Source organism: Ascidia mentula, chromosome 3 (assembly GCF_947561715.1).
Source record: "Ascidia mentula chromosome 3, kaAscMent1.1, whole genome shotgun sequence".
Lineage (NCBI taxonomy): Eukaryota > Metazoa > Chordata > Ascidiacea > Phlebobranchia > Ascidiidae > Ascidia > Ascidia mentula.
This window is the reverse complement of record NC_138568.1, coordinates 12,884,174-12,901,415: the sequence shown is the minus strand read 5'-3', so window position 1 is coordinate 12,901,415 and position 17,242 is coordinate 12,884,174. Positions and strand designations below refer to the sequence as shown.

The following is a 17,242-nucleotide window of genomic DNA, read 5'->3' as shown; positions in this document are numbered from 1 at the left end:
GCCGCCCAAAGTTATCGGTAAGCATTGTGTGTGTTACGTCATAGTGGCGCATTGTAGTTTATGTTGCCTGTTTCGTTTAGGTGTGCGACAGTAACTGCTTCGACCGTCTTTGTGGTCCAGAGTTTCCCGGTTCCCAAATAGTTGGTGAGCCTTATGCTGTAATTATCTACGTGAAGTGTATTTGTTTGACACATTGCCTTCTGTGTAGAAACCGTGTTCTGAGGGTCCACGTGTCCTATACGTGTCTTTCGTCTCCTCCCGACGTCTGTACCGTCTATACTTCGAATACATTCCATCTTGCGTACGAGTGCGTACTACACATTCGACAACAAACATAACATCAACTGAGTGAGCGAGTTTGAGGCCCATTAAAGATACGCGTTTTAACTGCGGGAATTCCGCCTCGTGTGACGTTCCGCGCCAAGAACCGGGGCGCGTTCAACGGACGTTACAGTTACAAAAGGGTAGTTATGCAGCACCAAACTGATGTATGTAGTAACATGTTATATTATTTGATAAATCACTTGTAGCTGCGATCTTAAAAAGTGTCATTTCAGGATTGTTTTAGTAATGCAGCTATTTTTTTCCAATCTATTATGTTAGAAAGGGCAGTTATGCAGCTACAAGCATAGGTCTGCAAAAATAAATGATGTGTGTTCAAGCTAAAACATATGCTAAGAAATGCATTTTCGATGAAATTTCAATGTTTCTCCCACTTCTTGATTATGGACCTTGCTCATGTTTACGATGAACAGTTCGCATGATATACAAAAGACAATGCATGGACATGGAATTTTTGCCTCAATGAAAGACCTCGCCTACCCTCCTACTTTGACCAGCTACTGTAATTGTTATATTGTTTTATATACGTTTTTAAAGTTTTGCAGGCGAATTGCTTCAAAGCATGTTTTGTTAAATGGTTTGTAAACACAAGTATAGGCCTATCTTTTGTGGTTATGTCATTGTATTATTCCCCTATTATTCTTGTTAAAAATATAAAGTAAGTCGATCTACCAAACATTAGTTGTTATTTTGGCATACATGTTGACGGTAGTTAATGATAAAGTGTGAAACCAAGCCTTCCATTTCATCTGCTTATGAAAAACCCTCACTGAGGTGACACAGCTAAGGGCTTGATGCTAATAGCGCTGAGCAAGGTCGCAGATACACACTCAACACTACATTTTATGGTTAAGGGTTATGGTCAGTTTACTTGATTTGTGTATGAAGTTTTGGCCCACATTTCTTTTTTTGAAATGAATTAACTCTTCCTTTTGTTTTTATTTTTCAGCACAGCAATTTGCAGTCTGAACTGTACGAGGAACCCTCTTGAGACCACACCAAACATTGAAAACCTCAACGCAAACGAGTGTTTTGGAATTGATTGCGATAACTACGTTTGTTACCAAAATTTTCGTGTGGTTTTAAATTGATAATGAACAAGTAGCGAACACAGTGTGTTTATCCAAGACCTGTTTGCCACATACAGAAAGACAACTCAAATGTGTCCAACAATAATTATCAAATGATGTAGCCTGTTGGTCCACCCTAACATACGTATGGACACTTTAAATATGCCATATTGGCTTGCTGCATTCTTTAATTCATTTTCATGTTGGACTGCTGCCATTCGTTTGAGCCATCTTAATAAAAGTTTATAACTGATTGGTGTCGGATACACAGAGATTTTGAAGAACATGATAAAAACATACACATTTATTAAAACAGGCATAAAAATGATAAATTTCATGACCAATTCACATGGCACAATTAACTATTGATGTAACAGGAATGACCACATGTTGGAAAGCCTCGCTACCTGTAATTTGTAATAGAGGTCATTAAAGTTTGCATCTGTGTGCACAACTAGGCATGCAGCATAATACAACGTTTCATTGATAACCATATTTAAACCCATTAAGACTTCTCAGATCAATTGTAAAGTTATTGAACAAACGCACCTTGCAACCCTAGCTTAAGACCGCATATCAGTAATTCTATTAAAATAGTTTTGCCCGCGGGGATTGCCCGTACTCCTGCGTCATAGAGAGTCTCAGTTTCGTCACAAGGCAACCGGTGATGCATTGGGGTCAATTTTCTGGTTGAATGAGCAAGAAGTCACGTGGTGTAGCCAGCGCGATTTTCAGCGTGTTTGGTGCAGTTTTAGTGCATTTTTTGCTCTTCTCAGTCAGTCAGACGTTTGGTGCAGGGTGCTGTGAAAAGTTTAGTTGAAAAACCATCAAAATGTTCAAGGGGATGTAGCTCAAAATTGAATCACAGAAGTATACCTTAATTTGTGATTTTATGTTAGGCCCGCCTCTTGGCTACGCAGTAAGGTAAAAATTAGTTGCAAGATAGTTGCTTAAAGCACCCCCTAGGGGTCATTTCGGCCCCCGATCAGTCATTATTTTAGCTAAATGGGCTGCAAAAAAATGTAAGATGGTTTTGCGAAAAAATGAATCACAAATACCTCATCCAATTTGCAATTTAATGTTGGCCCTAACCCTTTTCTTCGCAATGGCAAAAAAAATTGTCACAGGAAAGTTGCTTTGGTTGCCCCCTGGGACTGTTTTTGCTATCCTATAGGACAAAAGATCCTCCCGGAAGCTCCTCAGATCCTTGCTGTGTTTTGGCGGATGCAGCTGCAATCAATTTTTTATTTTCGAATAATATCAGTAGATCTTCATGGGTCACTGACCACAGGAAATGTTGTTGGCAAAAAAGCAAATCACTCAGTATGGGTATTAATGGTGATAGCCTTCAAAACTAGATTTTGGGGATTTAATACTGATATGCGGCCTTAAAGTTATTGTTGCATCTTGTTTTTGTTGAAACAAAGTTTCCCACACTGATGAAATGCCCTAACGTTTAGTGCAAATGACAACTGCAGACTATATTACTGATTTAGCATACAGTGGATTCAATATGTAGTACAAACAGAAAACACACATAGGTGCCATGTTGGTGCCATGCGTGCCATTTTGGTGCCACGTGGGAAAAAATTTGGGGACATGCGTGCCATGTTAGTGCCACATGGCCCGTGCCGCTTTTTGGTTACAACCCCTGTTGGTCCTTGAGGTGCCCTTGGCCAGTTCCGTAAGCAGCATGTATTTTCCTTAGACTATTTCCGTTCCTTAGCTCCGTAAATTAGTGTCTGTGAATTTCCTTAGGTTCCTTAGTTCCTTAGCTCCATAAATTAGTGTGAGTTTCCTTAGATTCCTTAGGTTCCTTATTCCGTACATTTAACAGGCAGAAATATGGTTATAAGGTATCCTATAGTGTAAAAATGCGTTTTTTAGGTGTAACGTGCTTTTTCTGCGGATCGGCGGCGCTACACGCTACACAGCAGCTGTTTGGCCTTTAGCCCAAACGCGTCCCAGATTCTCCTAGGTGGCCAAGCCCGCGGAACACAACAGACACTTGTATTCGATACAAGGACGACCGGCACAACAATGCGCCAAAAATGGAACGGTTTCAAACTGTTTCTGGACCGATCAGTCAGTAGGCAAAATTTCCAAATTTTACACAGCTCATTCAAATAGAATCTAAACACAATTATTCAAATAGAATCTTATTCAAATAGAATCCTTGGGTTGAAAAACATATTACCAAGCACTGGCAACACCAGAAGCAAGCAAAACCTAACACGCGGTCCGCCCGCGCAGAGCTACTGCGCAGCTTTTGTTAAGTAAATGCCAAACATAAAAAGCATAACAAAAGCAATAGCGAAAAGAACGAAATTTTGGTTTGGGAATCTACATCCTCCCCCCAAATTGGGAAACCAATTTTACAGCGAACAAAGATTCACAACTCAGTCTCATTCTCCTGCGCGGGGATTACCACACAGAGTTTAGGGATGGGTCTCCTTCTTCACTGCAACGCTCCTCACCACCTGGTGTTTATCATGGAATAGTTCAGTGACTTTTCCAAGAGGCCATCGACATCGTGGAGCAGAATCATCGACGAGTAGCACAACATCACCTTTGGAAAAGTTACTTCTCCGGGTGTGCCATTTTTGTCTGGAGATGATTGTCCGGGGGTACTCCCTCCGCCATCGTTGCCAAAACTCGTCGGCAACATGCTGAACCAGGCGGTATCGGCGTCTGGCGTAGCAATCGCTCGGGTAGGTCATCGTCGGCGGCAATCCCACCGATGGGTTAATTCTTAATAGGTGGTTTGGCGTCAAGGGCATTTCTTTACCAACTTCCAGGGAAACTTCAGTTAGAGGTCGTGAATTTATGATGTTCTCCACCTCCAACAGCAACGTGTGTAGGGCGTCATCGTCTAGTTTTCCCTCAGGATAAATCGCCATCATAAGTCTTCGGACGGTTCTGATCATCCGTTTCCACACTCCACCCATGTGGCATGCTCCTGGTGGGTTGAACGACCACTTCGCCTTCCGCTGGTGCAAGTAGTCGCAGATCAGTAGTGTTTATCACAAATCATGCTCAACGGGTAATTAGAGGATGAGGATGAAAGAGGATGAGGATGAAAGAGGAAGAGGCTGAAAGAGGATGAGGATGAAAGAAGATGAGGATGAAAGAGGATGAGGCCAAGTTGAGCCAAGTGCAAGATCAGAGTGTTGAGCCGAGTAATCTGCTATTGTACGACCCTGTGAGCGGGGGGGGGGGGCGTTGTTGCCCACGCTGGTTTCCAGAACTGAAAAAGAGTTTATTTATCAAACAAAAGTGTATAGCTGTCGTGTCGAATATGGATGTGTTCGATTGACATAGGGCCAAGACGGAATAACATTTTCCTGACCGACAAACATGGATAGCAACCGTTTAAACTTGAGTCAAAGCGGTGAAGAAGCTTTCAAACTGGGTTCTAGCCATTCCATATTAGAGATCGCATTAAAAAGCCCAGCACGACCACAGCAAAAGCATTTCACCTGTAACAATTACAATATCAAATTACTCCGTGTCAAAACACACCTTTATTTTTAAAATAACTTGCTTTTGCTTGATCACAGTGATTTTAAGTCAGAACGTCGATGGTTGTTTGTTTATGATCTGTCGCTGTGTGTGGTTGTTAATTTGGCTGACGCAGGTCATAAAAATCACTCGAGCGATTCAAACTTGGTATTCCAAACGAATTGATTGGACGTTCAACAGAGGTTCTATTTGAATAAGTTTTGGTAAATGGAGAAACTGATGATGCCGTTTTAGGCGAAATATATTTTTCTCTCAATAAATCGATCTGAGCTGTCTACAGATCGCTGTTTTGGGATTTTAATACGTTCAACAGAGTTCACACTGTGTTTTCGAGCTGAACGATCAGTTTACAACGTTGAAAGTTGAAGCCGACTCTGATCAAAACGATCACATACCAAAAAAGTACAATCACTTTATAAGGATGATATTTATAACTAAGTTAAACCGAGCATGACGTGCTGATACATTTGGCCGATTGCTAATCTCGAGTGCTGTACGATGGTATGAAAGGGAAAAGTTTTAATTGTTCTCTTCTCTATAATCTGGAGCGGGCGTGGACACGGATGTTTGGCTCTTTCGATTTGCCTGGGAGCATTTCATACACCTTTTCATGCAGGCTTCTGATTGGTTTATTTCCATCCGAAGCACCGCAAAATGCATTTGGAGCTGGGTAATTGGTACACGGAGGCGGCGTATCGCTGATATAGGTTTGTTCGCATTAATAAGTGTTTGACTGGTAAAAAATGTGCGATAATATTATTTATTTTTAAATAATGGAAAGAAAGTTCCCAGCGAAAAGAGGGTAGTTAAAAAAAAAGAAACTCCCAAGCGTATAACAGGGTAGGTGGAAGCGTTGTAATTAGCTTTGCAATAAAACAACGAAAGAAAAACTCCCCAGCGAAAACAGGGTAGGTGAAAAAGAAAGCTCGCAAGCGAACAAGAGGGTAGGTGGATGCGTTGTAATTAGCGTTAGGTGCATGCGTTGTAATTAGCTTTAGGTGCATGCGTTCTAATTAACATCACAGCGACATGCGAATCAAACTTGATATTACAAACGGACGTTCAAAGAAGAGTGCACACTGCGTATTGTTTAACGATGAAAGTCAGAGCACACGCTGTGCTAGTCTTGACGCGGCGCTGTGGGAAAATTGCTAGTTGTTCTTTTCCGTCTCCGGAGCGGGAGTGGGCACTTTGGAGCTTTTCACGCAGCTTTTTAGACTGTTGATTGGTTTGTGGGGTTATAGTGAAAGCACGCGCTGTTTTGTTTATGTTTATTTGGTCCAGCCGAAGCACCGCACAATACGTTTCGAGCTGGACTATCATGCAGCTTCGTAAAAGAACCAGTTAAAAAGAGAGTAGGGGAAGAGTTATGCGCCGCTTTGTAATAGTACAACGAAAGGACAACCACCAGCGAAAAAAACATAGGTGAAAAAATAAGCTCCCAGCAAGCAAGTACATGGTAGCTGCATAGCGTGATGAAGACCAACATGATGGCATGCAACTCTAATAATCCTTGCGAAGTTCAAGTCAACAAAATCAACGAATTGAAACAAGAAACGGTAAGTTGGTTTACTCTTAAACTTGCTACTTCCTTTTTTTTTTTTTGTAAATCTCATGCTGTAGTAAAAACTAAACGGATTTAAAACATTACTACAATTTAGATATTGTTTATTGTTTTGTAGAGCGACAGAGAAATTGGGCCATTGCTTCGTGACAACGCACGACGATATGTCATCTCTCCTATTCAAAATCATGACATATGGAGAATGCACAAGAAAAGCAGAGGCTTCCTTTTGAACAGTGGAAGAGGTGCAAATTTCTTTTCCGCTTCCGACGGGATAGTTAATGAAAATCTCGTAAGTTACTCAAATACTACAAACAACTTTCAACAAGCTTGTATGGTTTGGTAAAATGAATTGTTACAATTAGGTCAAACGTTTTGCTCAATAAATGCAAGTGACTGAAGCCAGATTTTTCTATGGTTTCCAAATTGCAATTGAGAATATTCATTTCGAGATGTATTCTCTTTTGATCAATACTTATGCACGAGACAGTCAAGAGAGAGGTTTGTAGTTTACATATTTCACATTAACAATATGATTATTTTTCAATGAATGTTGCTCTGTTTTGTGAATTCCTAATAGACATTTTGTTATGTTGACATGTTCTGCAACACCACCATAGTTTTGTAAGCCTAACGTCAATCGTCAACCTTTTATCTCAAAATTACATTTTGTTTAACCATATTTTTACAGGGAGTACCTGTTCAACGCGATCGAAACTATGCCATGTGTTCGCAAGAAGGCTGAGCGGGCCCTCAAATGGATAAATTAGCAACAGTTAACCTATACAGAGCGAGTGATTGCATTCGCTGCGGTGGAAGGCATTGTCTTCAGTGATTCATTTGCTGCAATATTCTGGTTGAAAAAAACGAGGCCTCATGTCTGGTCTTACCTTTTCCTATGAACTCATCAGCCGTGATGAGGTTTGTATAAATTGTAAAGGCAACCATGTAAAGGGGGATATGTGGTGGTCGAAAATGTCCATACCCAGCGATGCGGCGTTGACCTTATTTTTGTGTTCATATTGTAATGTTTCTGAGAAATGTCGTTTTGCTAACTTTTCAATAATTTAAAACGTGCTTTTTTGTTTCTTACAGGGCTTGCATTGTGATTTTGCCTGCTTGATGTTCAAGCATTTGAATAACAAACCATCTCATGCCCAAATAATTGAAATAATCGGAGATGCCGTTTGCATTGAACAGGCAAGTTTCACCTAATACACAGCTCCGCATCCATGCTTTCCAACCTACAATGTTAATCATACTAAAAAAAACGCTTACAGAATCCAAAATCCGCACCAAAGTGTAATGTACATAATTGCTGCAAATGGGAGAAAAGCATGCATCACAATAGTTTTGTAAATTGCTGTTATTTTTATATTACTTGTGCCAAACGCCACTCAAATACCGTAGTTTTGTGAAAGGCGAACTAACACACAACGCGTCTGTTTGGTTTACAGGAGTTTTTGTCCAAAAATTGTGTTGTTTTTACTATTGTGCCTTAAGAAAATGTATTTCTGTGAATTTGTGATGCAATAAAGAAAAATACCGAATTGTATGTTTTAGGTTTACAAATCCGAAACACCCGTTCGATTTCATGGAGTTGATTCTTACTCGAAGGAAAAAAACAACTTCTTCGAAAAGCGCATCGGCGAATATCAGAAAGCAAAAGCGGAAGACATGAAATTTACGCTAGATGCAGACTTTTAACCGTTTCCATTGTCATTTATTATATTTCTATCTTCGACTTACTAAAATAACTGGCATTGTTGTTGTTTTTCTTGTGGGAATCCAGTAATTTCGAATTGAAATGGCCGATTTTTTAAGAATATTCTTCACATATTCGTGCATGTTTGCTACTTGAGGTCGAGTTTCACAGAGAGCAGGCGTGGATGTCTGCGGTAAATTGTTATTACATTTAACATTGAACGCAGAATGTACACCCACAGACAATAAACGTCTTATTTGGACGTCTTATCAGACCATAATTTGGTTAAAAAACAAAATGGCACCTAATTATAAAAAGAAATGTCCCACAAAGGTTGCAAAGAAAGTAGTTGTTAAAAAACTGCGTCCATTATTGCTAAAAAATGTATTAATGCTATTTGTTCACCGACTTAGCACGACGATTGTTCCGTGCAGGAGGAAGGGCGCCCTTATCTTTCCTCAGTCCACTGGGGGGAACAACAGATTATTCACTTACTTTAAAAATATTTTACATCATATTTTCCAAACCAATGCATGTGATTGATGTACTTGAATTGACTGATGGTCAATAGTTTTGTCAATTTCGGCCCAAGATATTTTCAACATCTCGATCGTTTTGCTGCGAATATATGAACGACATCTCCAGGTTGGGAAGAGAAAGGTGACGCACATATTTTACGCACCGAATGCTCTGCTGACATTGTTCATCTTAATGGTAACGTTGAGATTCGTTCATACATGGTTCTGATTGCGACGACCACAGCAAAGCATCAAGTGAACCCCACTTGCAACTATAACAAGGAAACGGTACAATGTGTAAAGCTGTAATGATGAAAACAAACAACTCAAGCTCACAGAATGTATATGCGGGCAGTGTTTACCCGCAAGCAAGGTAAAAGATTACAATACAAGTTCTTTCAGTGAAAGAAGGGAGCAGAAATACATAACACATCTGGATAGGTTGATTTTACGATAGGAACAGCTATTGAGGTCTAGCAAAGTTTATCTTCGCTTGGGTGTCGTCTTGGTTCCAGCGAAATCAATTGATTAAAAAACGTGTCTTAAATTCGTAACTTGTGGCACAACAGACATAAGATTATTGTCACCTAACTTATTGGATATACTGAAAAAATTAAGTTTCCGCTTTCGATAGTGATCCAGAGTTAGAACACTTCTGTCGCGGATCGTGCGATGAGATCAATAAACTGCATGTTGTGCGCGTGTTCACCATTTAACTGCATTGCATACATTTCTTTAACCCACGCTTTCCATTGTTTCAAACGAAATTAATTTGAACGATCTATTTCTCAGGTGGGAGACACAGCAACGCCGTCGTCAATAGCTACGTCGGTTCAGATTCATCGACTTTGGACAGTCCAACTCAACAAGCATTCTGTCGGCAACAAACTTCATGTATTTGAACTCAATTCATCGGGCTAGTGTTCCTATTAATAAATGCAACAGGCATCGGTTAAAAACTCCTGTGACCCAAGGTAAAATGCTTTCTTTAAGTAAAGTGTTTTCTTGTGAACGCTTTGTTGATTTAGGCATATATAGCACCACCAAACTTGGTTGTTTATGTCGTGTTTTACTGCATTAGTTCAAAAGAAAACATTTTTTTAATTGATGGCTACGACATGTCATTGTAATGTTTCGAAACTAGGAAAACAAACTGCATTGATTCAATTTTATACAAAAACAGTGCAAAACATTATTTTAAACTTATAAAGGATGTAGGTAACTGAATAAAACTCAAACGTGATTTATTACCAGATCAACCTGCCAAAGATTGTTCCTAAACATTACAATGATATATCTTTGCCATTAAATATTTTTTTGTTTTGTTTTTGTTTTATATTAACGCCTTGAAACGAAATAAACAATCAAGTTGGTTTTCGACCAGTCAATCGTTAGACGGAGGTCTGGTTTGTCTCGTCTGATTTTGTGGTGTTTTTACGTAATAGATTATTAAAGACAATTGTAAGCATTTTAAAGAACGGTGATTTTATAGTCACCACAAAGTGGAAGTCTTTGCTTGGCCGTTTGGTCAGCAAAGTCGTCTGATAGTCACACCAGCTGCACTGATGAGACCTTTCAAGTCGAAACAGTGGCCATCTGTCTGCAGCTTATACACAATTTTAGACAACACTTAAGAAAATTAAATACATTAGGTAAATATTAACCGCAAGTTTATACCAACGTGTCGGTTGTGGTTTGGGTCAAGGGTCTAGCTTTTTTTATACAGACATAGTTAAATTTACATCAATCACATGCATTGGTTTGGAAGATATGATGTAAAATATTTTTAAAGTAAGTGAATAATCTGTTGTTCCCCACAGTGGACTGAGGAAAGATAAGGGCGCCCTTCCTCCTGCACGGAACAATCGTCGTGCTAAGTCGGTGAACAAATAGCATTAATACATTTTTTAGTAATAATGGACGCAGTTTTTTAACAACTACTTTCTTTGCAACGTTTGTGGGACATTTCTTTTTATAATTAGGTGCCATTTTGTTTTTTAACCAAATTATGGTCTGATAAGACGTCCAAATAAGACGTATATTGTCTGTGGGTGTACATTCTGCGTTCAATAGTAAATGTAATAACAATTTACCGCAGACATCCACGCCTGCTCTCTGTAAAACTCGACCCCAAGTAGCAAACATGCACGAATATGTGAAGAATATTCTTAAAAAATCGGCCATTTCAATTCGAAATTACTGGATTCCCACAAGAAAAACAACAACAATGCCAGTTATTTAGTAAGTCGAAGATAGAAATATAATAAATGACAATGGAAACGGTTAAAAGTCTGCATCTAGCGTAAATTTCATGTCTTCCGCTTTTGCCATCACACCATCTTTCTGATATTCGCCGATGCGCTTTTCGAAGAAGTTGTTTTATTCCTTCGAGTAAGATCAACTCCATGAAATCGAACGGGTTTTTCGGATTTGTAAACCTAAAACATAGTTTTTGTCGAAACGTCTTTAACATGACAGTGTTAATAACAATATGGGCCAGTCTTTTATACTAAAACATACAATTCGGTATTTTCCATATATTGCATCACAAATTCACAGAAATACATTTTCTTAAGACACAATTGTAAAAACAACACAATTTTTGGACAAAAACTCCTGTAAACCAAACAGACGCGTTGTGTGTTGTTAGTTCGCCTTTCACAAAACTACGGTATTTGAGTGGCGTTTGGCACAAGTAATATAAAAATAACAGCAAACTATTGTGATGCATGCTTCTCCCAAATAAATTTATTTGCAGCAATTATGTACATTACACTTTGGTGCGGATTTTGGATTCTGTAAGCGTTTTTTTGTATGATTAACATTGTAGGTTGGAAAGCATGGATGCGGAGCTGTGTATTAGGTGAAACTTGCCTGTTCAATGCAAACGGCATCTCCGATTATTTCAATTATTTGGGCATGAGATGGTTTGTTATTCAAATGCTTGAACATCAAGCAGGCAAAATCACAATGCAAGCCCTGTAAGAAACAAAAAAGCACGTTTTAAATTATTGAAAAGTTAGCAAAACGACATTTCTCAGAAACATTACAATATGAACACAAAAATAAGGTCAACGCCGCATCGCTGGGTATGGACATTTTCGACCACCACATATCCCCCTTTACATGGTTGCCTTTACAATTTATACAAACCTCATCACGGCTGATGAGTTCACAGGAAAAGGTAAGACCAGGCATGAGGCTTCGTTTTTTTCAACCAGAATATTGCAGCAAATGAATCACTGAAGACAATGCCTTCCACCGCAGCGAATGCAATCACTCGCTCTGTATAGGTTGTGTATAACTGTTGCTAATTTATCCATTTGAGGGCCGCTCAGCCTTCTTGCGAACACATGGCATAGTTTCGATCGCGTTGAACAGGTACTCCCTGTAAAAATATGGTTAAACAAAATGTAATTTTGAGATAAAAGGTTGACGATTGACGTTAGGCTTACAAAACTATGGTGGTGTTGCAGAACATGTCAACATAACAAAATGTCTATTAGGAATTCACAAAACAGAGCAACATTCATTGAAAAATTATCATATTGTTAATGTGAAATATGTAAACTACAACCCTCTCTCTTGACTGTCTCGTGCATAAGTATTGATCAAAAGAGAATACATCTCGAAATGAATATTCTCAATTGCAATTTGGAAACCATAGAAAAATCTGGCTTCAGTCACTTGCATTTATTGAGCAAAACGTTCGACCTATATTGTAATTGTTACAGGTGAAATGCTTTTGCTGTGATCGTGCTGGGCTTTTTAATGCGATCTCTAATATGGAATGGCTAGAACCCAGTTTGAAAGCTTCTTCACCGCTTTGACTCAAGTTTAAACGGTTGCTATCCATGTTTGTCGGTCAGGAAAATGTTATTCCGTCTTGGCCCTATGTCAATCGAACACATCCATATTCGACACGACAGCTATACACTTTTGTTTGATAAATAAACTCTTTTTCAGTTCTGGAAACCAGCGTGGGCAACAACGCAGTTTTCACAACAATAGATTTCGCAGTGGGAAATTAAAGCAAGCGTAACACTGTAATTGATCGGAGTGTGAACTAGTGTTGACCTCGACGTGATTGAGAGAACAATCAACAATACCCCCCCCCCCCCCCCCCCCCGCTCACAGGGTCGTACAATAGCAGATTACTCGGCTCAACACTCTGATCTTGCACTTGGCTCAACTTGGCCTCATCCTCTTTCATCCTCATCTTCTTTCATCCTCATCCTCTTTCAGCCTTATCCACTTTCATCCTCATCCTCTTTCATCCTCTAATTACCCGTAGAGCATGATTTGTGATAGACACTACTCAGATCTGATTTTGGTTCCATTTTTCCACGTCTTCCTTCATAACGCGGTTAGCACCGACGAAATTGGTTCCGTTATCCGAGTAAATGTGTGATATTGGACCACGTCGTGCAAGAAATCGCCTCAAGACATTCAAAAAGGCGTCTGTAGTTAGGTCGGCAGTAACTTATAAATGAACAGCACGTGTCGTCATACACGTAAACACACATCCGTACCTTTAATTTCGCATCTGCGTTGTCTGATCAGCAAAGGTCCGAAATAGTCCACACCGACGTGTGAGAATGGTGGTTCGTCAACCTGCAATCTGGACGGAGGCAGGTCAGCCATCAGCTGCTGCCCTGGCTTGGCATTTCTTCGTCAGCAAAACAAGCAATGGCGTATAACCCGACGAACAGTCGCTCGGGCGTTCACTATCCAGTAACGCTGGCACAACAAACTCAATGTGTAGTTGATACCAGCATGTCCCGCACCTTGGGCGTGCACTTCTTGGGCAATTAATTCCGTTAGGCGACAATCATTGGGCAGAATCGCCGGATGCCTTGTTTCGTAGCCCAACCTCGCGTTGTCGAATCTGCCGCCAACACGAAGTATGTCGTCCTTCAATATAGGGTCGAGCCTATAGAGCGCAGATTTTGGCAGCAGTTTACCCGTGGGTAGCGATGCAAGCCAATCAGCAAAGTGCTGACGCTGCACAAACTTGGCGAGTTCTGACTCAGCAATTGTTAATTCGTCAACGGATATAGGCGAGTGTGACACGGTCAACTCTTTCTTTTTAGCTTTACAGTACAAGTAGCGTTTAAACCGGAGCAACCATGCAGTTGCCAACTTCAAACGATGTAGTGACGAAAAATAGCCAATTAAACGATCAGTACCTTTTTCTTCGAGCGTTGTGAGGAAAACATCCGCTTTGATTCTTTCCAAGTCAAAGCTTTTGTAGACCTCAGCAGTAGTTGGTTTCTTGGTGGAACGAATTGGCCACTGGTCGGGTGTCTTTCGCAGGAACTCAGGTCCGGTTAACCACACTCCACTGCACAGTGCATTGGCAGTAACACCGCGAGACTCTGCATCAGCCGGGTTCTCGTCGGTTGGTACGTGCATCCAATTATGGACACATGAGTGATTCAAAATCTGTGTAATTCGATTTCGCGAAAATATAGGAAAGTTCTTGATGTCGGCGTGCAAACTCTGCAGCACAATGAATGAGTCTATCCAAAACAGACAAGGACAGTCTTCTAAATGAAGTTCCTCCTTCACTGTTCGTGACATTTTTACTGCATCCAAAGCAGCCTCCAGTTCCAGTCGTGGTATGGTTTGCCTTCCTGAACCGAAAAGCAGTGATTTTCCCATTACCAGAGAGCACGTAACGTTCGAGCGGTCATCTACTGACCTCAGGTAACAAGCACAACCTCGTGCTTCTGACGAAGCGTCAGCAAAAACATATAACTGTACTTTGGACGCATTGGTGGTCATTCGATAAAAACGAGGTATTCTTAACTTACAAAGGTTACAGAGGCTTTCTCGCCACTTTCGCCACCTGGCTTGATCCGTGGTCGGCACAACATCGTCCCATCCAATCTTCTGTTGACACACGTCCCTGTAGATCAATCTGGCTTCTAGGACCACGGGTGCAACGAGTCCAAGGGGGCCAAACAGGGAGTTTGTCATAGAGAGCATTCCACGTCGCGTAATCGGTTTGTCCGGCAGGACGACATTAAATCCAAACTCGTCCTCCGGAAGACGCCAGCTGATTTCCAGAACACGTTCCTGTACCTCTCCGCCAAGCGGAATGTTCTGGATTGATTTGGGCCTTTCTCCGCTAGGGACAGAGGTCATTACAGCATCACTCGATGACAAGCATTTTGTCAGCCTGAAACCTCCCATGGACAGTAAACTTCTGAAATTTTCCACCATTTTAATTCCCATTGCTTCTGTGGGGATGGATAATAAACAATCGTCCACATAAAAGTTTTTTCTCACAACCTCGGCAACACGAGGATAAAAAAACTTCCCAAATTCACGTGGGGTTTCACGAAGGCAGAATGTGGCGCAGCTTGGGGACGATTCGCGCCAAATAAATGAACAGTCATTCGGTGAGGCACAGGATCCTTCAGTGTGTCGCCTCCTGGCCGCCACAAGAATCTGAAGGCGTCACGATCCTGCTGCGTGACGCGTACTTGATGGAACATGGCTTCTATGTCCGCAACCAAAGCCACGGCTTCTTTGCGGAATCTCAGATGCACTTCAACTAACGAGTTCAGTAAGTCTGGTCCTTTCATCAAGTGATCGTTGATAGAGTTAACGTTTGCGGCACAGTCAAAAATGATTCGAAGCTTATCCGGCTTCTTTGGGTTTACCACGGGGTGGTGAGGAAGGTACCACTTCCGACCATCAGTACTAATTTCTTCTTCTGATACCCGTTCGGCATAACCCTTTTCCAAAAGGATTTGCATCTGCTGAACATACTTTTGACTTAAACTTGCATTACGTGACAAACGCTTTCTAAGACCAGACAGTCGTTTCTGTGCCAATTTCAAAGTGTTGGGAAGAACATCTGCCGAATTTCGCCTCAACAGCGGTAACTGGTAATGTCCATCTTTGTGTTCCACTTGCTTGCCCAAGATGTCATATGCAATGACGTCTTCTGCTGAAAACTTCAATCCAACTCCATTGCTTCCTTGTTGCTCCGGAGCCACTGGAGGAAGGATTCGGCATCCCTCAAATCACCACTTCGCATGGGGTAAGTTTCACCATCATCGGTCACGATGACGTCATCGATGTTATTAAAGGAATTGAAACGTTCAATTCCTTGCAACAGAAAACTACAGCCCCTGGAGGTTTTCTGTGGAGCATAACCTCTTAGCAACCAACCTAGAGGCGTTTTGACAGCGTCCGGGTACTCCGGATCAGGAGAGAACCGACTCTCCAAACATCGATGAACTAAGTAGTTGTCTGTACCAATAAGTAATGTGACAGGCCCACCTTTGATTTGCGGTAAATGTACTCCCTTCTGATGCTTGGGACGAACAGGTGTTCCAAACTTTGGGACATGCTCAGGCGGGACAGGGATTTCGTCAAGTAGCGTCACTTCCGGTAAATTGAACTCCTCTCCTCCCACCAAGGGCAGTACTGACATGGAGATTTTCACGGTGTTCAGCTCCTTTGCACCATTGATCGACCCGAGCTGCATACGAACTGGTTCGCCTTCTACCTCAACATCCAACATGTTGAACAGCCGCTTCTCACAGGTTTTGTCTGAACCAGTGTCCAGCAGAGCATATGTTTCAATTTCCTTGTCCCCGACGCGGACTCCAACAGGAACAATGTCTAACCAAGCGGACAATGAGTAGTTACCATGACAGCCCACGATATTCAAGCAACTACCCTGCGTCAAAGACGCCGAGTCATTTCCATTTTTGTCCTCCGAAGATGCGTCGGTCGGTCGAGGTCTCGCCAGATTGTGCAGTAGCACATGATGGTATGCACTTCCACAACCTTCCTCATGGCAAACTGTCCCACTGCTACAATCGACAACCATGTGTCCCACTTCAAGACACCGGAAACACAAACCTTTCGCTCTCACCAATTGTCGTCGCTCGCGATGCGATTTTCGTTTAAACGCATAGCAGACGTCGAGGTCATGCGGCTTTGCACAAAAAGGACACGTTTTTTTTCGTTGTGTTGACTGTTGTTCGTTCTGCACCGATTTCTGTGCACTAGTAGAAGCAATGGCGTTGAATGACGTCGCCTTTTGTCGTTTGATACCTAGATTCTTTCAGGGCCTGAAGGAAAGAGACCTTTCCCATATATCGAGTTGGCTTCCTCACTCCGCTTTACAACGAAATTCGCAAAATCCGCGAAACGCGCGACTCTACCTGTTTCCCTTTGCAATGCAAAAGATACAGAAACCCATTTACACTGCCATTCCACAGGTAGCTTGCTAGCAAAAGCAACAATAAAACCGACGGAATCAACAGTAGACATACCAGTGATTTCCTCCAATGATACGCAGCATCTCTTAAGGAGGACGGCCAACTTTTCCAAACCGTCGGGGTCGTTTCGTCCAATCTTCGGACTTTCTTGTGACTTCCTCTCGCAGCAACGAGCGATGATATGTGGTTGACCATAGCGTTCGTACAATTCTTTCCAAGCAAGTTCGTAGCTGATTGCAGGGTTTGAGGATGACGTATAGCGCCTCAGCTTTTCA

The 17,242-nt window shown here is 41.4% G+C and overlaps 1 protein-coding gene and 1 pseudogene across 1 annotated transcript; one reads left to right on the top strand and one right to left on the bottom strand.

The window, feature by feature from the left end:
• Window positions 1-3,850: 3,850 nt before the first annotated feature.
• LOC145895631 (uncharacterized) lies at window positions 3,851-4,360 on the bottom strand. Its single transcript, XM_082984429.1, has one exon. It carries the CDS (start codon window positions 4,358-4,360, stop codon window positions 3,851-3,853), a length of 510 nt encoding a protein of 169 aa, XP_082840555.1.
• A 2,049-nt stretch (window positions 4,361-6,409) lies between these two features.
• Window positions 6,410-8,205, top strand: LOC145895630 (ribonucleoside-diphosphate reductase subunit M2-like; annotated as a pseudogene).
• Window positions 8,206-17,242: the final 9,037 nt, after the last annotated feature.

Coding starts and splice junctions, on each gene's coding strand:
- LOC145895631 (XM_082984429.1), bottom strand. CDS start 4,360: ATGGGTGGAGTGTGGAAACGGATGATCAGAACCGTCCGAAGACTTATG.